This window comes from Prionailurus bengalensis, chromosome B4 (assembly GCF_016509475.1).
Source record: "Prionailurus bengalensis isolate Pbe53 chromosome B4, Fcat_Pben_1.1_paternal_pri, whole genome shotgun sequence".
Taxonomy (NCBI): domain Eukaryota; kingdom Metazoa; phylum Chordata; class Mammalia; order Carnivora; family Felidae; genus Prionailurus; species Prionailurus bengalensis.
Window position 1 is genome coordinate 10,912,353 of NC_057358.1, and position 24,437 is coordinate 10,936,789.

Genomic DNA, 24,437 nt, shown 5'->3' on the forward strand with positions numbered 1-24,437 from the left:
AGGTGAGAGAGACTATAAATCTCTTACACTTATAAGTATCAGGAGGTCAAGGTGGGGGAAGTGAGGACAACATTAACTACCTCTAATAAAGATTTATGAGCTGTCAGCATTGGCCTGCAAGGTTTTATGGTGAGGTTGAATAGGCATCAGCAGGACATTCTCCAGTATACTTATAATTTCTCTCAAAAAAAAAAAAATCCTTATGCATATTTAAAGTTACTTTCTTTTTTACTAACCAGTCTGTATCCTAAAAATCAGCTCAGGATAGTAATAAACACAAGGGCATTAGAGACAAGCCCAAGTTCACATTCAACTTTGTCTCCTTTGTAACCTGGGATAAGTTATTCAGTGAATTTGTCCATTAGTTACTTTCTTCATTAGTTAAAAAGAGGGTGATGGGACAATAATTCTTTCCAAGGGACACCGTAAGGACGAACTGGCCAACACGCAATCGGGCTTACTAACACCAGCCTCTTTGGCAGGCGCCCTTGTAGCTTCCAGGCTGCATGTGATTCTGCTTCATCCTGCTGCCTCTTGTTGGATTTGGTATCTCTGTCTCATTAGTAGTCTTCAGATTTTTTTCTTTGGGATGAGACTAAAGGGAAAACACCCCTTCCCCCAGCATCTCGCAAAGTTCCTAATTCTGGCAGTCTCCCTCTGGGGCAACGCTTTGAACTGAACTTAAAGAATGCCCACCCTCCACAGTTCTTTTCAATCTGGTAATGTCCTGAAGCAGCACGGTGATGTGTCTGACGCATCTCTGCTCCCCCCAGTGCCCGTCACTATACCTAGTGGAGGATAATTGTGGGCACAGCGTGATAGATTCTACTTTCAGGAAGTGCACAATTAAATGATATTCTTGGGTGCCTGGGTGGCTCAGTCAGTTAAGCGTTGGACTCTTGGTTTTGGCTCAGGTCATGATCTCATGGTTTGTGAGTTCAAGCCCTACATCGGGCTCTGTGCTGACAGCAGGAAGCCTGCTTGGGATTCTCTCTCTCTCTCTCTCTCTCTCTCTCTCTCTCTCTCTCTCTCCCTCCCTCCCCTGCTCTCTCTCACTCCCTCTCAAAATAAACTTAAAAAAATTAAATTGGGGCACCTGGGTGGCTCAGTCAGTTAAGCCTCTGACTCTTGGTTTCAGCTCAGGTCATGATCTCATGGTTTGTGAGTTCGAGCCCCGCATCGGGCTCTGTGCTGACAGCTCAGGGCCTGGACCCTGCTTCGGATTCTGTGTCTCCCTGTCTCTCTGCCCTCCCCCGCTTGTGCTGTGTGTGTATGTGTGTGTCTCTCTCTCAAAACTAAACATTAAAAAAAATTAATTACATTCTCATGATATGGGCGTGACCACATAGTTCTGCCACATACCCCACTTGACTACCCATTTCTGCCTGTTGGTGGACACGTCCCAGTCCTGTTTTAGTGCCTTCTGTGTGGACCCCTGCCTGTTTTCAAGCACTTTCCCTTGTGGGAGATCATCGAGCCAACAGTAGTTGTCCTCAGTTGTTACCTCACATTTGTGCATTTGCCTTAGAACCAGCACCCTGAAAATTTTTTTTCAATTTTTAGGCAATGCTTTTTTTTTCTCATTTTCTTATGTTTGTTTATATTTGAGAGAGACAGAGTGTGAGCAGTGGAGGGGCAGAGAAAGAGGGAGACACAGAATCCGAAGCAGGCTCCAGGCTCGGAGCTGTCAGCACAGAGCCCAACATGGGGCTTGAACCCACGAACTGTGAGATCATGACCTGAGCCGAAGTCGGACACTTAACCAACTTAGCCACCCAGGCGCTCCTCATTTTTTTTTTTTTTAAAGCGAGAGCATGAGCAGGGGAGAGGGGCAGAGGGAGAGGGAGAGAATCTCAAGCAGGCTCCACACTGTCAGCACAGAGCCTGACATGGGACTCACTCCCACGACCCTGGGATCATGACCTGAGCTGAAATCAAGAGTTGGATGCTCAGCCAACTGAGCCACCCAGGCACCCTGGCATTTCACTTTAAATGGAACTGAAGTTTTCTAAACAACTGTGCAGCACTTGACTTTCACACAAAAGCAATATATTAGCAGCCAGCCCCTTTCACCAGAACCAGCTACACTATTAAAAAATTTGTGAACTTTTGGGGAGTCTAATTGTGGAAAGGAGCTATATGTGTTTATTCTAAGTCATCAGGTCAAAAAGACCTTAAAATGCTCATCTTTTTTAGAATAAGAATCAACCATGGTAGTTTCTCTGCTTGCTTAATCCCTGACCTCAAAAAGACTAGTAAGGACAGTGCTTTTAAGCCTCTAAGTTGTATGGTGTTAAATGCGCCTCTTGGAGGGCTCTTTAAATAAGAGATAACCTAGTTCCGATTTATAGAAGCATTTCTTTTGTAAGCAAGGATTATTTTTGAAAGAAGATAAAACATTAATGCCTGATGTTAGAGTATCCTAAAGTTTTCACACACTAGCTGAGGGGTTGCCTGGGGTATAACAGATCTCTACTCTTTAGAAACTTTCCTTCTGAGCCAGTGCAAGCTAGAAATTAAAGTAGCTGCTTAAATAGGATTGTTGTGGCTCCCCACACGGCCACCGCCATGACCAGGGCCATTCCAAGAAGGCAAAGGATGTGGTCTTTATCGTCAAAGGGCTAGTTGTATTTGTATGTGTATTTTGTTTTTCTTGTAAGGAATTCTTCCTCTGAATGCTTTATTTAATGGAAGGCATAGCTAGAACAAGAACAAATTGGCCAAATCCTGAAATACTTGAGTAAGAGGCAATCTTTCAAATGTGTTTCTGTTTTGTTTTTTCCTTTGAAACTTCGGGATGGCCTCAGTGCAACACAAGGCAGCGCAACTTTGCAAAGTTAAGTAAGGCGGTTCTGGAATTTGCTACCTCGGTAGGTGATACAGATCCAGAATAAAAATTTCAAGAAGAATTTGGAGACGTTCAGCAATGATGGCTGTTTAAGGGGACAGAGGAAGCTTTGGGTGGAGGGTTTCCTGTAGTCTTAACCCCGTCGGGCTGGCTTCTGGAGCATATGTCTCACAAAACTGACCTGGGTGCCAGGGACAGAGGCTGCTTCCTGGTGCTGTGCTTGGGTGCCCCTTCTGTATGTGGTCCTGCAGCCGGTGGGCCTCCTGGAGCTTTCTCTAGGACAGAAGGTGACTGGCTGGTTGAACAGAGTGGGAAACTCTTAATACCCACAGCTCTTAAGAGACTTTTTAATGCACGTATTTCTTTGAGGGCGGGCTGGAAACATCTCGAATTCCCAAGCATACCCCTTGTTCATTTTTATCTCCCCGTTGGGCAAAAACAGTGATCCCGATTCATTCCTGGGTTTGTTTGGAGATTTACTACTCAGTGAACTGTCCTGAGACCCTCCCTTCTCCCTGAGCTAACACATGTTGTGGCCCTAGAGTCACATAACAAGTCTGTGATCAGACAGCATTTGCCAGCTCCTGATTACGCCCTTCTTTCTCCAAAAGCCTTTGATGCCTTTTGGCCTCACCCGATCTTCATGGAATAAGAAGGTAGAGCAGTGAACACTGTCTGCGTGGCTGGGACGGGTGAAGTCTGGGTCAAGCACAGCGACTGGACACGGCAGGGGCTGGATGATTTCAAGGAGAGGAAACAACAGAGGATAGAAAGGAGAGGCAGACTGGTCAGCAGTAACCCCATCTTCCTTGCCATTCTGGATCCTTAGCCTCGCTGAGCCCACAACTTGCTGGTCGAAGCAGCCATTTTACGACAAAGCTTGCATAGCTTTCATAAAAGTTAAATTCAGTAAACGTTTAATAAATGGCTGCTGCGTACAGGAGCACAGCGCGGTTGATGAGTACGACACGGTTTTCATCTTTTCGGAAACTCGCAATTCAGCGGCAAGTGTGAAGTCCTGGGACAGCGTGACGGGTTTCAGAAGGGATCTGGGAGGGCACACGATACCAGGCACGCGAGGCGGGTCCGTCCTATTGGAACTTCTTTATAATACTGCCTCTTGAAGGAAGCTTAAGGCCGCCAGGGAGCCCAGCTGTAATCCTTCGAAGCCATGGTTCTTTAGATCTGTAATCAAAACCGTGCACACATCTCCTCCCGCGCTGGTTTGTTTGTGTCTCTTTCCGGCCAGAAGTACAGGCTGGAGTTAGCCCTGGTGCAGAATCACCAGGGTGCCTGGGTAGAGATAACCATAATTAAGCCCTCAGACTGGACTGCGGGGAACGCCAGGGCACTTACGGTCTTTCTTAGGAGATTGCCAAGGTAAGCACGGCATTTAAAGCCATGTCGGGAAGGCCACAGAGGCTGATTTCTCTGTGCTGCTCTCTGCCCCTGTTCTGCCTCAGCTGTGGGACAGTGGCTGGGGGGGGGGGGGGCGAGAGGGGATGTCTCTCATCAGCTTAGATTATTAAATCAGCAAAGCCTGACTCAAGCATCTGGAAGGTCATTTTTGGTGTGTGTAAAAAGAAAATGTGAACATCACTTCACACTCAGCCAAAACAACTACTCTAGGCTGCCCACCTAAGAGACTGGCCATGAAGAGATCTTGGTTCACTTCAAGAATATTTTTAGCCATTGTAATCTTGTTCATGATTTTCTTTTTGTCTAGAATAGAGATGAGTTCTACTACTTCTTTTTTCTCCCTCATGAGGAGTTACCATAATTGTCTCAGTCTGCAGTAGTTAAGGCACATTTCTTTGTTTAAAAGAAAAGAAAAAAACCTCAGAACTTAATTAATTCAGTTGTAGGCAGGCGTTATTTTAGTAGGCAGTAGGGCTCCTCAACTTTCTTGTTCAGCCAAACAGAGGGGTTTTTTTTTCCGCTCCACACTCCCCCCAGAATGAAACTTCTGTCCCAAATCGGCACTCCCATAGGTGTATCGAGGATTGTTGACTTTTAGAACTGTTGGTAACTTTCGTTATAAAAGTCCGTCACCCGTGGCACCTGGCTGGCTCAGTTGGTAGAACATTTGACTCTTGATCTCGGGGTTGTAAGTTCAAGCCCCAGGTGGGGTGTCGAGATTAAAATAAGATCTTAAATAAGATCTTCAAAGTGTCTCATCCAGCTTATCTGGATGTTCCTCTCAGAGCTCCGCTGGGACTAGGCAGACCTTTCTCCTGTCATCTTCATGTAGGAGCGTACAGATGTCAGCAACACCAGGACTTTGTCTTTCTCACAGGAGACACATATAGCACGCATGACAATTACTTAAGTAGATTTAGCGTTTTGAATTTTCTGGTTTGAATATAGTACAGATTATTTCTTCACGATCATAATATACATATTAGGGGAGAAAAGTATATACTGTCACGTTCTTGAAGCAAAGCAGTGTTTCCCCGGGAGGCTGACAGACATTGCCTGATGCCAACATGGCAGGGTCGAATGGGCGAGGTATGGTTCTCTACATAGTTCTTACAGGTCTGGAGATTTGTAACCCAAATTGGTACATTACAAACACCACTGATAGAAAAGAAACTTAAAAAAATGTTCTGTTGCGAGCCCACTTCCTTCCAAACACTAGCACAAACTGGAGTTTTCTTCAGTTCGTTTCTTCCAGAGAAAGCTGCTGTTTTCGTTTGTCCTCGCTTCCTATCTTAGTTCTTTGGTGCTGAGTTAGCAAATGCCGCTTCCCAAAAGCACCAGGGACCCCCACTGCCGGGCCTCTGGCTTTCCTCCCTCCTCCACATGAGCCACCAGCCCCCGGCCTTGCTTGCTGCTGCTGTTGTTTTTCAGTATGTGACAGCTGTACTGAGGTGTCATTCATATACCACACGGTTCACCCATTCAAAGTATGCTAGTCAGTGGTTTTTAGTAGATTCACAGAGTTGTACAACCACCATCACCATCACATTTAAAACATTTTCATCACCGGGGCATCCTGGGTGGCTCAGTCGGCTGAGCGTCCGACTTCAGCTCGGGTCATGATCTCGAGGTTCACGGGTTCGAGCCCCGCATCGGGCTTTGCGCTGACAGCGCAGAGCCTGCTTCAGATTCTCTGTCTCCCTCTCTCTCTGCCCCTCCCCCACTCACATTCTTTCTCTCTCTCTCTCTCTCAAAAATAATTAAACATTAAAAAAATTATTTTAATGTTTCCATCACCCCCAAAGATACCCCGTGCCCTTTAGCAGTCACTCTGTGTTTCCCTCCAGTTCCCTCTCACCTACTTCCTGGCTCTACACACTTGCCTGTTCCCACCTCTGTGCGCTCCACGCACTGCCTCTTCCTCAAGGCCCGTCTCCCTCTCTCGCTTCCCTGCCTGGCGGATGGGCGGCACCAGCATCTCGGGGGGGGGGGCGGGGGGAGAACAGGAGGAACAGACGGGGCATGTGCCCCTTTCCTGGCCCTGAAGACCCTGTTCCCCTGCCCTCGGCACTGGGCTCTTCTCTGTTTCTGCCTTCTCCTCCCCTCCCAGGTGCAGGTAGAGGCCCGGTTCATGTGGAGGGCAGCTTCTTGTCTGGGGAATCAGGCAGCAGACTGAACCCGCAGCTTTTTGGGGGGGGCCGTGCCCCACAGGTCAGCGCTCAAGGCCAGGCTGAGCACACAGAAGGCGCGTGGGCACACACGCCAGGCTCACGGCCTGTACCAGCCTCTAGCCCCAGGGAGGGACCTCAGGTGGGGTGAGGATGCAAGAATCTGAGTTTTTGAGGACCCCGGCCTCTGATCTTGGATAAGTATGTCATTAGAAACAGAAATGAGGTGAACAAAGCAAAAAGCAAGAATAGACTAATTCTAGTCTCGGCCACTCCATGGAGTAGTTAGCAGCTATATGACCCTCAGAGTCATTTCATTGCCTCTGAACCCGGCGTCACATCTTCCAGTGAAGGAGCTGGACTGATTGATTGGTGTGTTGTGTCTTTCGTCCTGTGGGTCCTGGAATCTGTCTCAGAACACAAAATGGTTGCGTAGGGCCTGCCCTTTCTAAGTCCATTTTCTTTTCTTTTTTTTTTTTAATAATATATTTTTAAATGTTTGTTTATTTTCAGAGAGAGAGAGCATGAGTGCCCACAGGTGGGGAGGGGCAGAGAGAGAGAGAGAGAGAGAGAGAATCCCCAGAGGCCTCTGCACTGTCAAGTGCAGACTCAGACTCACTGTTGACACAGGGCTCGATCCCACAAGCCGCGGGATCATGACCTGAGCTGAAATCAAGAGTCGGACACTTAACTGACTGAGCCACCCAGGCACTCCCTAAGCCTATTTTCCAAATGAAATCTTACGTTGGGACTTCTTGCTTTGATGTTGGATTAGATCTGCGGGGGTTTTATGCTCTGTTCGTATTTTCGCCCCTCACTTGGTGTCAGAAGTCGGCATGTGTCTTAAGCTGAAGGGCTGTTACAGGCCAGTTGCCCGTTTAATTTTACTGTCTGTACACCTAACCAAAGTAGATTCTCTAAGAAACTTGTGCATAGCCCTATCGAAACGCTGAATTGGGGAAGGCAAAGTAGGAGGAAGAGGGTAGAGAGCATTAATATATTTCCTCAGACGTTTTATTTGATGATGGTTGTTACCACTATCACATCATCCTAACCACCCATGATGGTTGTAATTATTAATTACAGGGGCCTCTGTTATGCTAAGAGCACTAGTGATCTTAGACTTGCAAGGTTTTTCTGTTCCATCACTGTGCTAAACCACTCCGCCTGGAGAGGAGACACATTTGACATGTCTTATGGTGAGTCTGGGGAAGCTGGAGAGTTAGGAGGCTGAGTGCTGAATGCATAGGGGACAGGGTGGTCTGGCAAGATGGAGGTATGTGGGGGAAAGATGAGGCAGGAATGCCCTATACCATACACTGTGACCCTCCAGATGATCCCACCAGTGTTCAAGAAATTCTAGAAAAATCACAAAATAAACAGTGTCGCTGGATTTCGGAGGAAGCTTTCCTGTTCTGGTTGGCAGAGGGACAAAGCAGACAGACATGGCGAGGAGGCAGCTGACGTTTTGGTCACAGTGATGAGACAGCCTGTAAGCTCTGTGGGTGGTTCAGGGGTGCCTCCCACACAAGGCTCCTCTTTAAGGGTGAACACCCTGGTGGGGCTGCAGCCCTGGGAGAGGGACAGCTATGGGAGAGAAGCTAATAGGAGGTGCTGGTTCTCTGTTTTATTTGTTTCTCTCTTTTTTAAGTTTATTTATTATTTATTTTGAGAGAGAGAGGGCGTGGAGAGGCAATGAGGGAGGGGAAGAGAGAGCACGTGAGTGGGGGAGGGGCAGAGGCGAGGGAGAGAGAGAGAATCCCAGTCAGGCTTCATGTTGTCAGCACAGAGCCTGACGCGGCCTCCAACTCAGGAACCATGAGATCATGACCTGAGCCAAAGTCGGACGCTTAACCAGCCGAGCCAACCAGGTGCCCCTGATTCTGCATTTTAAATCTCTGTCAAATCTCGTCTCCTCCTCTGTTCTCATCACCCCTGCTCTAGTTTAGGTGACCCTTGAAGTCTCATCCAGGTTGCTTCCCACATGTGCTATTCCTCACACGATAGCCAACGTGACCTCTTTGGACACAGATATAACTGCCCCCCCCCCTGTGTTTGACTCTCACCCACTTCTTTCAGACTATTGGCAGATATCATTTCCTCACCAAAGTTTTCCAGATAAGACCCCTGTCCCAAAAGTGGGGATTGGTACCCATTTCCTTAACACCCTGTAGTCACCTCGTCAGAGCCATTTCTAGACTCTGAAGTAAATACCTGTTTTCCCATCTAAAGCCCTCTTTAGATGATCAACTAGACAGCAAGAACTTTATTTACGCTGTTGTATTTACATTGCCCATGTTCAATAGATACTCAAATATTTGCATGTATGATTCAGTAGATGCTATGGAGTAGGCTGGAAGTGTGGTCACATTTAAATCGGACCATAAAGGATAGGTAAGAGGTGGCTATGCAGGGACAGGCACTGATGATGTGAACACAGGCACAGGAGATGTCAGGTGGTTTGATCTGATTAGAGTACGGAGCAAGAGTTGGCAAACTACAGCCTGTGGACCAAATCTAGGCCCCCACCTGTGGTTTTTTGTTGTTGTTGTTTATATATTTTTGAGAGAGAGAGACCAGACAGAGCATGAGCAGGGAGGGCCAGAGATAGAGGGAGACATAGAAACCAAAGCAGGCTCCAGGCTCTGAGCCATCATCTGTGCTGATGGCTCAGAGCCTGACATGGGGCTCGAACCCACAAACCGCGAGATCATTGACCCAAGCTGAAATTGGACATTCGACTGACTGAGCCACCCAGGCACCCCTGGACCCTCACTGTCTTTGTAAAGATTTATTGTAACAAAGCTAGACCCATTCGTTAACATACTGTACATTCACACTACATGGGCAGAGTTGAGTAGTTGCCATGGTAAAGCCTGCAGAACCTAAAACATTTACTCCCTGTCCCCTTACGGAGGAAGTTACCACCCCTGCAGTAGAGGAGAAAGGGGAGAGCAGTAAAGAGATGAAATGTGAAAAGTAGGTAGGGCTGGATCCTGGAATTCTCAGAATAAAGTGTAAATTCCTTAGTCACGTGTTCTGTAGATGACCATATTGGGTTTTTTAAAACCTATTTCTCTTTCCCTTGGTCCAGTGCTCAATAGAAAATAGTCAGGAACGCTTTATGCCCATTTTCCCTCACAGTACCTTGCCCCTCTTCTAATGCCTTTCACACTGATCCTGTTTTTACAGGGAGTGTTGAAGTTTTCAGGGACTGTACACTGCTAGGTATGCAGACTGATAAAATTACACGGATCTAGTTAATATGAACCTGCTCTAATTTGAGCTAGAGAAAAAGTATTCTTAAACTCAGTCTTTCCTCCCCACCCCACCCCCAAAACATCTCAGGAAAGGTGGAGCAAAAAGATAAGCTAAGAACTAAAATTAAAATCCTAGGGCACATTGTTCCAAAAGTTGACATTAAAAAAAAATTTTGGGGGCGCCTGGGTGGCGCAGTCGGTTAAGCGTCCGACTTCAGCCAGGTCACGATCTCGCGGTCCGTGAGTTCGAGCCCCGCGTCAGGCTCTGGGCTGATGGCTCGGAGCCTGGAGCCTGTTTCCGATTCTTTGTCTCCCTCTCTCTCTGCCCCTCCCCCGTTCATGCTCTGTCTCTCTCTGTCCCAAAAATAAATAAACGTTGAAAAAAAAATTAAAAAAAAAATTTCAATGTTTATTATTTAATTTTTGAAAGAGAGACAGAATGAGAGCAGGGGAGGGGCAGAGAGAAAGGGAGACACAGGATCCAAAGCAGACTCCAGGCTCTGAACTGGGCTCAGCACAGAGCCCAAGGTGGGGCTCAAACCCACACATCGCAAGACCATCACCTGAGCCGAAGTCAGACGTTCAACCGACTGAGCCACCCAGGTGCTTGTAAAACTTGACATTTTAAAAAGATATATACAAAACCTGATGGCAAAAAGAGGAAAATTCCAGGCCAGTCTGTCTTGTGAACAGAGATGCAGAAAGTCTAAACAAAATATTAGCAAATCAAATTCAGTGATGTATAAAAAAGATAGCATCACAACCAGATTGGTCGTGTTCCAAGAATGCAAGGTTGATTTAATATTTGAAAATCAATCATTGCAATTCAGCTCTTGGACAGAATAAAGGAGAAAAGGGATATGATCGTCTCTCCTCAGCCTCCTCGGCCACATCATCCTTGATGTGGGGAGTTGTCCTGTGGGATGTGGAACACCGCTCCTGGCCTCCACCCCCTAGACGCCAGCGGTGTCCACCCATCTGTGACAACCAGAAGTGTTTCCAGGCACTGCCAAATGCCCTGTGAAGGGGAACCTCTCCACCTGCTGAGAACCACTATAATACATAAAAAGAGATTTGACAAAATCCAAAACCCACTCATTATCTTAAAAACAAACACACTTCGGGCGCCTGGGTGGCTCAGACGGTTGAGCGTCCGACTTCAGCTCAGGTCACGATCTCACAGTTTGTGAGTTCGAGCTCCATGTCGGGCTCTGTGCTGACAGCTCGGAGCCTGGAGCCTGCTTCAGATTCTGTGTCTCCTCTCTCTCTGCCCCACCCCTGCTCACGCTTTGTCTCACTCTGTTTCTCAAAAATAAATAAATGTAAAAAAAAGTGTTTAAACAGACAAACAAACACACTTGGGGCACCTGGGTGGCTCGGGCTGGAAACTTCAAGACATTCTCAAGAGAAGTCACAGAACCAAATCAGTGCCTACCCAACATTAGCACGTCAGTATTTCCCAGAGTGTATGTTAACACAGAGACTGGAGGCCCTTAATGTTCCTGATGCAGCAGATCTAAGGTGGGGCCCAAGCATTTGTAGTTCTAGGTGCTGTGGCTGCTGGTCGAAGGGCCACAGTGTGAGAGCCACTAATCTGAGTAAGTGAGGGCGTGTACCATATTAGAGGAGTCAGAACGTTGGAAAATTCAGTTCTCCTCAAGTTGAGGAACTTCTGTGTAGTCCCCGTCAAAGTCCCGGCAGAGGGTGTGTCTGTGTGTGTGTGTGTGTCTGTGTGTCTGTGTGTAGCTGGGTGTCTGGAAACTGACAAGCTGATACTAAAATTTACATGGAAGTAAAAATGGTCGAAAGAGCTATCACAGACTTAAAGACGAACAGCAGAATTGGAGGGCTTTAAACTACCAGATCTGGAGACTTGTAATAATTAAAACAATGTTTTAGGGGTTCCTCGGTGGCTCAGTCGGTTAAGCGACAGACTTGGGCTCAGGTCATGATCTCACATTTGTGAGTTCAAGCCCCACGTTCGGCTCTCTGCTGTCAATGCAGAGCCTGCTTCAGATCTTTGTCTCCCTCTCTTTCTGCCCCTCCCCTGCTCTTGCATACACGTTTATTTTTCTCTCTCAAAAATAAACATTTTAAAAAAAGAAACACTGTATTAGTGGTATATGAGTAGACAAGTAGACAAACAGATAAGAGAATTCATAAACAGACACGTACACTGTCATTTGACTTACAACCAAGGGAATATGCAGTGTTCAGGGATGGTATTTTCAAGGTCCGGTGCCGGACAACTGGGTGGCTCAGTCTGTTAAGCATCTGACCCTTGATTTCCATTCTGGTCATGATCTCGTGGTTGTGAGTTCAAGCCCCGCGGCAGGCTGTGCACTGGCAGTTTGGAGCCTGCTTGGGATTCTCTCTCCCCCTCTCTCCTGCTTGCCTGCTATCTCTCTCTCTCCAAAATAAATAAATAAACATTAAAAAAACAAAGAAGACAATGACTCTTGACCTCACGCCATACATAAAAGTTCATTCCAGATTGTCGCACTGAATATGGAAAGTTAAAAATAATGCTTCTAGAATAAAACAGGTGAGTATCTCCATGACCATGGAGTTGGTAGTGGTTTCCTAAATAGGACACAAAAAACTCTAACCATGAAACATTACGCTACATTAAAATTAAGGACTAGCCATCACAAGACTCCATTAAGAGAGAGAAAAGGGAAGCTAGTGAGTAGTGGCCGATACTTGCAATAAATATTTCCAGTAAAAGATTTCTATCTAGTATGTATAGTCCTGTATTTTTAAAAAGACAACTGGATAGAAAAATAGGCAAAAGAATTGAACAGGCACTTCGTACGAGGATCTCCAAATGGCCAGTTAAGTATCATGGGGAAAAAACATGGCCCAACACTGTTCATCTTCTTGGGAACGGACCGGACATCAGAATGAGACTCGCATATGCCAGCTGTATGGGGAGAACAAGCAGGCGTGCCCATGGGAGTCACACTGGGACAGGCATTTTGGAGAACTGTTTGTATCTACCATAATGGACACATATCTGTGACCCAGCACTTGTATATAGGTTTATATCTGGTGGATGTGTATTGCTTATTCTCCCGAGCCGCATTCTGCTCTGTCTCCTGACCCAACCCATGCTGTGGATCTCTCTCCAGAGACTTTCCATTCTGTCTGCCCACTGAACCCGGCTGCAGACAGGTGCCTTTCCCTGAATCCTCCAAGCTAATACAGTCAAGCCCGGTGGAGACATTTGCGTGTATTCTTGGGTTAATTATACCAAAAACAAATGGATGCCTTAAACGAAAGAACGGTCACTAAATCTGTGGAGCCAGCAGGCTCTGGGATGGTCTGGGAGTCAGGTGCTTTGGGCGGGCTGGCGGGCATTTGCGTAACCTCTCAGATCCCAGTGTGAAAAGCATTCCCCTGCACCGCCTGGGTCAGCTCTTAACTGAGTTTGCTTCCACACCTTTTCTGTTGTTTTATCAAAGTTCACACTCATAGAGGGTCAAGTAGCTTCAAAGTGTTATGAAAAGCACCCCTCCCCCAACTTCCTACTCACTAGAGGACATGACTTTTAACTCCTACCCATTTGTTATTTGCTTTCTAATTGACATTTTACTCTATATCCTCCCAGTATTTTATGTATGTGGGTATATATTAAGTATGCACATACTTGAGAGACAACTCTTACTTTCCATCTGCATTTTTCTCACTTAGCATTACATTGTTCGGAAAACACCATTTAAGATTCCTGTGTAATATTCTGTCTGTGAATGTGCCTTGATTTGTTTAACCATACCCTTATTGTTGGACATTTTTTTTTAATGCTTATTTATTTATTTTGAGAGAGAGCGAGGGAGTAAAGGAGATGCAGAGAGAGGGAGAGAGAGAATCCCAAGCAGGCTCCATACTGTTAGCACAGAGCCTGATGCAGGGCTCGATCTCACAACCACGAGATCATGACCAGAGCAGAAATCAAAGAGTCAGACGCTTAACCAACTGAGCCACCCAGGCACCCCTGGACATTTTTGTTCTCTCACTACTGTGAATATGAATATAATTAATATATGTGTGTGTGTGTGTGTGTGTGTGTGTGTGCATGTAGGTGTGTGTATGTGTGCACGTTACTCTAGGTAAATGGGTTCATAGATATGTGATTTTTCTCATAACCATAGTTTTCTATGGTTAATAACCTTTCGGGTTTTATTTGCTTGCTTTGTGCTCTCAGCCCTCTGGCTTGCTGTGCATCAGACTGGTTGTTGTCTGCACGGCTGACGTCCCGGGGATGTCAGTTGAGTCCCGAGATCCCCTTTGGCTTTCTCTCGTCCTCCCCTGGTCCTGTGTTGTTTCTTGGTTTACTCCCTCGTCTAGGGGAAAACCACATTCCCCTACCACCCTGCAGAAGCTTTCTGAGAAAGGCATATGTGCACAGGATGCACTGTGTAGACCTCGCGTGTCTTAAAACATCTTTATTCTACCATAACCTTAATTTGGTTAGGCGTAGAATTCTAGTTCTCTGTTCCCTCGGAATCATGACACTATCTTCTGGTTTCCTGCTGAGAAGTCTGTTGCTGTTCTGATTCCTGGTCTTTTGTTTTGTGACCTGTTTTTTCTCTCTGGGGAGATCTTGCCCTCCGGTGTAGGTGTCCTGAGATTTCACAGGGACGTCCCTCAGCCCTCATAGGTCTGTTTCATTCTTGTTCATTAGATTTTCTGATGGCCCCTTTACATTCGGAAACTCAGGTCTCTCAGCCCAGGGGTCTCTCCTTGGATTTTACTGATTTATTCTGATTACCTTCTTCCCCTCTACTTTTCTGATTTATCTTTCTGGAGCTCTCATTATTTCAGATGTTGGCCCTCCCATACTTATCCTCTGATTTTCTTATCTTCCTTATTTTAAAACAAATTTTGGCTATTTGTTTTACTTTACTAGTTTCTCCACTTTACCTTGTAGGCTTTTATTTCGTTTTTCAGTCCTGTGGTCCAAGTGTTAATTTCGAAGAGCTGTGTTTTTGTCTTGTGGGTTTTGTTTTTTTAAATAAGATCATATTCTTGATGGATCCAGTATCTCCACAACTCTCTGAGGATATGAATGGTAATCTTGTTGAAATTGTCATCATTCTGCATAGTTTGTTTTTGTAAATTGCTTTCTTTTTCTTTTTGTCTGTTCGGCTGCGTCTTTCATGGTGAGACTCCGTGATCCTTAGGCGTGTGCACATGTTTAAGAGGAGAACGTTGAGAAGCTGGTCAGAAATCAGGGGGTTTGTTGACTGTCCTCTCCCCTGTAGGGGCATGTGGCTGAGCTGCTTCGTTGGGGAGCCCATGGTGTCGGCCCCTTTGGCCCTTGGATTCAGATACCTCAGGGAAGACTTCCAGACTTCAGTCCAGGGGGCATCAGGTTGGCTTCCTTTACTGCTCGTTTTCATTGTGGTCTCTCACTGTCAACTCTGCTTCAGATTCCTCTTTTACCTTCTTTTAAAAAACATCTAGTTTTCTGCCGGGATGACCTCATTCCTGCTGAACCACTTCTGCTCTTTATACAGAAGTGGCCCTTCCTCTTGGCCCTCTTGGCCCCGCTCCTCTTGGCCCCGCTCCCAGTACCCTCAGCACCTGCGAGGCGGGGGGGGGGGGGGGGGGGGGGGGGGGGGGCGAGAGGCTCCCTTGTACTCAGCAGGTGGGTCACCAGCTTCCCACAGCTGCTAAAAATCAGATTCCTTGGGTCTCCGGAGTCAGCTGCACCTGTCCTGCGGCTGCCTAACTTCCCACACTCTGTTACTGCTGTCTCTTTTCCTCTTCTTTTTTGTCTTTGTGATAGGTGCCTTCCAACAAAAATGAATCCCATTATTGTTTTCGTGAGGTTTCTGGAGGAAAGGAAGCTAAATATGTGCATTCATGGCCACTGTCTTTATCCAAAGATGTCCCCCACTGCTATTGTGGGAAGACATCAGAGAGCAGGAAGTTGAGAACAGTGTTCCTTCCCAAGGAGGCTTGGAGAAGAATTCTTTTTCTGTCATTGACTCCCTAGGAGCCATAAGACTGGAGTTAATAATAGATTCTAAGACACTTTATTTGCTACAGTTTCTTGGCAGCGTTCTTTTTCACGCAGGTACCACGGGGAGGACACAGGCACGGGTTTGTCAGTGGGGCCACCTGAATGGCAGATCCTCCCCGACGGGAACTTGTAGAGGGACGCGGATTCCACCCAGGGCTCTGCAAGAGATCCTGACTTTGTCATGGCTTCTCTCTTCAGCAAAACAACTGTTTGCTTTCTCCCTTCCGTTCCCAACCCCCACACCTGTTACACAGGATGATGAGAGCCTCAAGTACCTGACACATGAGGAAAAGGATGTCATCCTGTTTTTTGAAGAGACTATTGATTCCCTGGAAGATGATTGTGAGGAGCAAGTCCTGTGTGACAGCGGCGTGCACTCCCACTCTCCAGGGTCTCTGGACGAGAGCGCTTCCAGTCACTCGGAGCCAGGAGATGTCATCGATTTAGTGCAGCCAGCACCTGAGGAGGGGGAACCCGAGTTCCTCCCGGCTGCGACTGAGACAGCAGGTGAGGAGAAAAACCCAGTCCCCAGCCTCTGACTCGGTTCGTTAGTGTCTTTCGGGACACTGTGGTCTTCCCGTGTGTGTGCCAGTGTGGATGCTGTGGGGGTTTTTGCAAGGTGGAGTTTGAGTATCCAACCAGTAGATGCTTTCGTAGCATATTAGGAGATAACACATGAAGGGAAAGTTCAGAGGAACTAGAATAAAGAATGAGACTGGCAGACCATATGAATCTATTTCATATACAGTAAAACCTTGGTTTGTGAGCATAATTCGTTCCAGAAACATGCTTGTAATCCAAAGCACTCGTATATCAAAGCGAATTTCAAGAACCATTGGCTTGGTTGTGATCATGTGATGTTCAGCATCACGTGCTACTGATATCAGTCTTGCTCGTTTATTAAGTTAAAATTTATTGGAAACGTTTGCTTGTCTTGGGGCGCCTGGGTGGCTCAGTGTCCAACTTCAGCTCAGTTAAGTGTCCAACTTCAGCTCAGGTCATGATCTCACGGCTTTTGAGTCTGAGCCCCGTGTCAGGCTCTGTGCTGACAGATAGCTCAGAGCCTGGAGCCTGCTTCCGATTCTGTGTCTCCCTCTCTCTCTGCCCCATCCCTGCTCGCACTCTGTCTCTCAAAAATGAATAAAAACTTTTTTTAATATTAAAAAAAAAAGAAATGTTTGCTCATCTTGTGGAACACTCGCAGAACATGTTACTTGCAACCCAAGGCTTTACTGTATAGTAAAAAGAAAGAAAGAAAATTGGAATTGACTTCCAGGTATAACAATTCATTCTACAAACAGAACATACAAGGTTCTGTTTATATATATATTTTAGCCTGTGAGGTTTGATCTCAGATTTTGAACAATCTTATGCCCCCTCTTTCTATGGCATGACTTCCCAAGGTGGGAGTATTTGGGCTAAAAAGTTAGCTGGTTCAGGAAAACAGGAAAAGGGCAGCAAGAGTTTGGCTTAGTGTCTACTTTGCAGGTCTGTTGGATTCAGGGCAGCCTCAAAGGAGAGGCGTCCTTTTTGTCCTTTGAGTGCTGTGAGAAGAGCAAGGGGGTGGATGAGGTGGGATTGTCTCGCACTGTTTCTCCTGACTGGAAAAGATGTTGGAAATAAACATAGCAAGGGGATAAGGATTAGAAAGGAGGAGGGAAAAACAGAAGGGAAAGTATTTTGGCTCTTACTACAAAATACTGCCATTTGTCACAAGCGTCCAGAAATACTTTTTCTCCCTCTGTGTGCGTGTGTGCGCGCGTGAGGCTGTGCATTACACCGATTTCACAGACTGGGGCTCCAGACTCCAGATGAGGAGCTTAGTTTACAGCCGTGTCTTCAAAGAAGAGACTTAATTACAGATGTCCCGTTTTTATCACACGTCTTTGAAGTGTAGTTCCTAAAATGCATTTGAACCTGCTGGTCATTTAAAAGTGCCAGATCATCTGCTTGTGCCAAGGAAAACACTTATGGAGAGAAAGCCGCCTTGCCCATCGGTGTCTAACATGATACTTCCACAGCGGTTTTAAGTGCCTGCCCCAGCAGGCGTTGGGTGAGATTCCGAGGATACAGGGATAAAAATTAGACACGGCTTACAGTTTTGCAGTGGGAGACAGGTGCGTGATTGTAAGTGCAAATAGTGTTGGGTGACCTGCGATCTGTATCTGTATTAGGCGGAAGAGGATGCCACCCGTCCGTCCCGTCTCCATTTTCCCTCGGTGACACCCCCTCCCAGGAGGGTTATCGTTCCCCCCTGTTTACTCGCCTCTTTAGAAGCCTGCGTGCGCGTGCGCGGTGTGCGTCCCAGGTCCCGAGCATTCAGACGCGAGTCTTTCACCATCACTGATAGGTTCCTTCTCGCCAAGTAGGGGGTGAGACTCACCCAGGACCTTCTCCTTCACTGTTCCGGGGAGTTTAGGTAACAGGAGGTGCTGCCGCTGACAATGGCATTATGTCCCCCTGGGGGGGGCCCTCTTAAATTCAGCGAGAAGTCAATGGGATGCATTTATTTTTACATAAGGTGGTAGCTTATGAAGATTTGCCTCCTTTTCAGGGGCTGGCCCTGCCGGGAAGGAAGACAGTCCTGTCCTCGAATGCGGGAAACCAGAAGCCCAGGGTCGTCCATCACCAGACCCCGAGGCTCCAGAGGCCCCTCCTGTGCTGCCCTCCCAGCCGGTGGCCGCCCCGGCGACAGAGCCCCCCAGGAGAGAGCTGCCGGCCTCCGCTGCTCCCGCGGAGCACCCCAAACTGCCCCGCTCCGTTCCCACCCCCCTGGTTATCGCTCAGAAAATGTCCGAGAAGTTGGCGGGAAGTGAAACATTTTCACCGGCGTCCCCCACCGAGGAGGGCAGGCCCGGGGAGTGGAGGACGCTGCCCTCGGCGACCCCTCGGACGGGGGGCCGCCTCCCGTGGCACAGACACCCGGCACAGCCGGCGCCCAAGGTTCACCGCTTCCCCAGCAACATCAGCGTGACCAACAGCGCGGGGAAGGAGTTCAACAAGACCATCTCCAGGGCGGCGGTCAGCGTGCAGGAGCGGAAGGCCCGGGTGCTGGCCAACATCAACGGGGTCTCTTTCCTGTCCCCGGGGGACCCTGAAGGCCGGGCCCCCGGGGGTGACCTCGCAGAGCAGGGGAGCAGCGGCTCTCCGGAGCAAGGGCCGCGTGGCCGGAGCGAGGCCGGCCCCGTCCATGAAGCCGTGTCCGTGCAGGCCGGCGGGCAGCCCGGCGCTCAGCGGTCCCGAGGCGTGCAGACGGAACGGTCCCCGCCGCTGGCCAACGGCTTCCAGAGCATCCACGACGTCCTGAAGAGCGAGCCCAGTGCCTTCGTCTCGACCGGAAAAACTGTCACCTTCCGTCCAGACCCGGCTCTCACCAGCAAACTCGCTCGCCAGAACGCCAGCAAGAGCTTTTACGAGCACCGGCAGCCGGACTGCAGCCAGGATGCTAGGAAGCGGTCAGGTTCACTGCCCAGGGCTGTGGGCTTCAGACCCCAGGGCATCACCGTCCAGTTCTCTGGCCGCGGTTCCACTGAGGAGGCCCGCCGGGAGGCCCTGCGGAAGCTCGGCCTCCTCAAGGAGAACTTGTGATGGAGAAAGAGACTGGGGCTGGGGAGGCTGGGTGGCCAGGGCAGGGGGTGTGCACCTAAGGGGCGGAGCAACAGCCCCCGTGCTGTGCCCTGTGCAGGGCGACACGTGACAGGTGCCAGGACTCCGTGGTCTGGGCCGAGGGACTGGGGACAGTAAGTGCCACCCGGCTCTGTGGCCGCATCTGAGTAGGAATAGCCTTCTGTGAAAGACAGTCCGACCCCATATCTTGTCTTCCTTTCTCCGGGGGCTCAGAGAATAACCGTTAACACCTGAAATGCCATCCTATATTTTGAGGATTCAGAAGGAGGGGGATTGGGTCTGATTTGTTATTCTTCAGTCCCTAATGTTGACTTTTATCCCAAGGACGTGACACGCAAGCCAGTTTAGGTCTCTTACACTCAGTTATCTATGACAGGGATCCCCCCCTCCTTTTCTAAGAAAATAAAAACGAAATGCCTGTTTAATTTTTGTAATGTCTTCAAATACTTCTTTGGGTCTTCTGTTTGGTTCTGAAGGATAAAGGATGATGTGTTAGCCCTAGACGTGCCTTTGTTTCTGGGTAGAATTTGGTCTGCCTGTTTTTTAATTGAAAATTGAAATGAAACCTTTAGAGTATGATTTACTATAATTTTGAGTTCTGGGAGTGGAATGGAAAAGGGTGGATTTGGAAAAGGTGGTAATTTTCAGAAAGCAAGTCTGATCAGACCGTGGGGGCCATGTCACTGGGGGATACGTGGATGAGTGTGTATTGTGTATATACGTGTACATAATATGTGTTTATAGAAGCCTATGTGCACGCACGCGCGCACACACACACACACACACACACACAGGTATCGTATGTGCACACACACATTCATTAGTACACATACATAAACTTCTTAAAACCCTATCAAGTGACTACATGATGTGAGGCATGCCTTCCCATTCCCTTGACAGATGCTGCTGTCCCAGCTGTGATGGGTGACATCGAGACTGGCACCTTGAAAAGGGCACATCTCCATAATCAAAGTGCTTCCTCCTCACCCATAAGTTGCTCTGTACACAAGGAGAGTAATAGCCCAGGTAGGCTTCCAGATAAGCAGACAGTTCCTTCTTTAGAGAAGAACACTTTTAAGAGATGTATCACCAAATTTTAACCTGCTTTCAGTTTATCACCCAATTTTAGTTGTGCATGTTCCAAGGCAGCTACCGAACAGACGGAAACAAAGAAATTCTTAAGACCCCTTCGTGTTCTGGGAGCAAGACCTTGGGATTAGTTTTCGAGGGGAAAAAGCAGCAAACTGGTTTACACAATGTGAAAAGAACTGTATTCTCCCAGACTATGTTTTACAAGCTGAGTTGTAGCCACGAGCATTATTAAAACTATTTAAGGCTGGAGTCTTAAGCCTCTAAAAATAGACTGGGAAGGGCCATGCTTTTAAGTCACGCCCTTCTGTTATTCTGTCTCAGCCAGTGTCACAGAATCAGTTTCTTCCTGTTGAGTATTATTTCAATTCATACTTTTAAATGTGCTGTGAAGTGCGTCCTTTATAATATTCGTATATAGTATGTATCTGCCTTATAGCAAGTTACATAAAATGATTGTCATTTTTTTTCCTTAGAACTATAGTTTTTAGTGTCTCATCCGGCCTGTGTCCTCCTGAAATAATCTTATAGACTCTTGATGGATTTAATTTAAATAGGTGCTTTGATTTTTTTGGTTTTGAAAATAGTTTTTATTGTACTCCTATTTATGTCGCATTTGTTTGAAGAAGTCTTGAGGGATGTATTACCTTTTTACAAAGTGAGATGCCATACATGGTGTTTCAAATTAGAGGGTCTTGATTATGGCTGACATTTTAAACATCCTTTAAATACGAGGATTATCTCTTTTAAGTTATCCTATGACTTCATTGTGATTAAGGTGAACTTGACTATATAGGAGTATATTTGTTCTCATAAATGACATTTTTGGAAAAATAAATGTAGAGATTTAAGTATAAACAGCTTTGTTTTTGCATTTTATACTTACGCTCAGTTATTTTAAGTGGTTATAACCTTTCCTTCTATTTATTCATAATTATACTGGCTATTACTCTGGTCATTTCTTGGGCCCCGAACCCTAGTAATTAAAGCCATGTTTTGTATGAGGCTCAAATTACAGCTGCTGATGAACTAACTCCTGTATGTGTGCGTATCACATTAACAAAAACATCTAGTTTGCAAAGAGGCATTAGACATTCACAAGGGGTCATCTTCAAGGGAATTGTAAGGACCACATTTCAAAGCAAAATTGTAACGAAAAGAAAAGATGAATCTTAAGTGCCTAATTGTTTTCAAAGTGATACCTGTAAATCACTCTCCATTTATCTTAATACTTGAAATCAGGGGGAAGAAAATTTTTTGCTTTTAGGAGGGTATGTACACATGGCCAAACCAGAGTCTCACCTGCAAACAGTAATAAATACTTAGCGGTTACCAGAGTAAAGCATCTGTCCCGGCCCCCCTCCTGCCTGCTCCGCTGGGTGACTTCTCTGTGCCTGCTAATCCACACAAAACTGGCAGAAAGTCTGATCTCTGCTTTTCTCACCCCAGCTCACACTGTCCTCTCACAAGCCCTGTTGAGGCACAGGGTGTCCTTGAGTCTCTCAAAGTGCACATGGCCTGAGCCTGCTCCAGTGTAGGGTTCTTCATGCAAGATTCCTCATGGGGGGGGGGGCCCACATGGGCTCCCCTTTTGAAACCAGCTTTCATGGAGAGCTTAGCGGAGTTCATAAGTGAGGCCTCAAGGGACCCTTAGGATTGGCCTTTTTATTTGTAAAAAATCAGAAACGGGGAACCCTGGGGTGGCTCAGTCACTGAATGTCCAACTCTTGGTTTCAGCTCAGTCATGATCTTGTGGTTTGTGGGTTTGAGCCCGTGTTGGGCTCTGCACTGACCATGCAGAGCCTGCTTGGGAATCTGTCTCCCTCTCTCTCTGCCCCTCCCCTGCTCTCTCTCTCTCTCTCTCTCTCAAAAATAAATAAAGAAAAATTTTTTTAATCAGAAATGTGTTCTCTTGTTAAATTCCAACCGCTCTGGCTATGAGGACTCTGACTCTTCAGAGGATTTGGTGGTGATGTTTTTCGTACAGGTGATCTAAGAAATCAGTTCTTTATGTTTATTCAAGAAGAATGAAGAGAGAGAAACAAGATAAATATGAAAACAATACACTCTTATCAAGAAACGTGTACCTGCTGTGCTGTTTCCCTAAACGAGGTAGCAGAATGAGGCATTGTTTCTTCTTGGGGTGATTTTTATCGCCTGGGCAAGTTTTAATAAACTTTTCTCCCTCGACTCTCCCTTGGGTTCTTAAATGTTTGTCATCAAACCCCTGAGTTCTCTGAAGGCATGTAACTTGTTTTCGTGTTTTTCCCCTGCTCCCGCTGGGGTGACCCCACTGCCCGCCCCCCCCCCAGGGGCAAGAGGAAGGGGAGGCGTGTGAGGAATGCTCACCTGTGAAAGGTTCGTGTTGTCATTGAAATGACAAGCCACCAAACAGGTTCTGTTTGTTCTCTTCACAGCAAGGCTTTCTCTGGCTTTACCGTATGGGAATGAGCTCGTATCCTTTTCTAATCTCCTCGCTGGACAAGCCCTGCTCTCAGATACCTGAGAAAAGAGAAGGCCGGGCTGTGAGTCGCCGTGTCCTGGGAAGATGGGGACTCTGCAACAGAGGCCGCTGGCCGTGTGTCTGCGCCAGGAATGCGGCCACTTGCTGACCAGGCCCACAGGGTTCGCCCTCTTCCCCATGAGCGGAAGCGCTGCTGGGGATAAATCTGTCCCTCCGCCCAGAGAAGAATCCGGGCAGTGGGATGGAGACCAGAGGGCACTTCCCAGACCACGCTTTTTAGCCCACGCTTTTTAGCATTAAGAATGGTCAACCTTTGTGTGTGAATGTTTCTAGTCCTTCTAAAATGTCTCTTTATTGAAAAAAAAAAGGTAACAAAACCCTTCCCTACATGTTCCAGATCCTAACACTTAAGAAATGCCAAGCACTGCCATCAGCAGCCAGCTCACCCTCTTCCTGGCTACTGGCCTTTTGGGGAGGCCACTGCTGACCCCAGGAGCCAGGCAGACACCCATCACCGCACCTGCCAGCCGGGCTCTGTAAAGATTGCTTCTTATTATCTAACCCATATGAACTTTCAGTCAACAATGAGCTAATGCAGGGGAAACATGGTGATTTCCAGAAATGGCCCAGAAAACCGAAATGGCGAAAGGCTGTAAGAACCATAAATGGCCCTAAAGTGGGAGCAGGGTCCACCCCTCCCTGAGAACCGTGCGATCCGGGGACGCCTCCTGCTGTTGTTTTCTGCCTTCCAGATTCCTTGGCAGTCCCCCAGGCCTGTCTGCCATGGCCCCCCACAGGCCTTTCTGCTTTGGGGGTGTGCCAGGATCTAGAGCAAAACCGAGTCTGAAGGAATCTCCCGGCCCCACTGGTTGAGTTCGAGGTAGCTTTTCCTGACTCCCTCCGCTTCTTCAAGCTCCATGAAGCCAGCTACTTCCCCAGCTGAACTTGCTTCTGAGGTCCAGAAAACCTTTTCCAAGGGAAGACCCACACTTGGAAGGGCCTCGGGGTCTGCTCTCTGGGCGCTGGAGCTCCTAGCGTGGTGGCTTAGGTTCAGAATTCAGGGGTCACCCCCCTCCCATGCCCCCCCTGCCACCTGCTGTAAAGGCTGTGGCTGTGCTGTCCGACCCCAGGCCAGAGGTAGGAATTCACATTTGGAAGCAGAGGTTAATGGAACTTAGTCCTTGATAAACACGTCACACTTCATAAACCAGCCTCCCAGTATTTGTGTGTGAAGCACTGTGCCAAGGGTAACAATAACCTGAGTTCTGGAAATGCCTTTAAGGGGTGGGGCTGAGTAGACGAGGAATCTGTGTCAGGCATAAAGGCTGCAGAGAACAGGGAGCTCTGTGCACACACATGCATGTATGCCTGCACGTGCATGCACACTAGCATCTAGGTGACCAGTTGGTTGGTTTCTGTCCTCGGCACCTGCTGATTGTTTCTGAGTGGTGTGCACCCCTGGAACATTGGGGCGCGCTGCCAGAGGCTTGCCTTTGTTACCCAAGGTGCATTCCGGCGCCCGGGGTCTTTGTAG

The 24,437-nt window shown here is 47.5% G+C and overlaps 1 protein-coding gene across 1 annotated transcript in view; it reads left to right on the forward strand.

Moving 5' to 3' along the window:
- The window catches only part of PROSER2 (proline and serine rich 2), a 45,460-nt gene extending 24,163 nt beyond the window's left edge, over positions 1–21,297 (forward strand). Inside the window, exons 3-4 of the mRNA XM_043564980.1 lie at positions 15,978–16,230; positions 18,278–21,297. Coding sequence (XP_043420915.1) covers positions 15,978–16,230; positions 18,278–19,311 — 1,287 coding nt within the window. The 3' untranslated portion in view covers positions 19,312–21,297. The remainder of the gene's footprint in view (positions 1–15,977; positions 16,231–18,277) is intronic.
- The last annotated feature ends 3,140 nt before the right edge of the window (positions 21,298–24,437 follow it).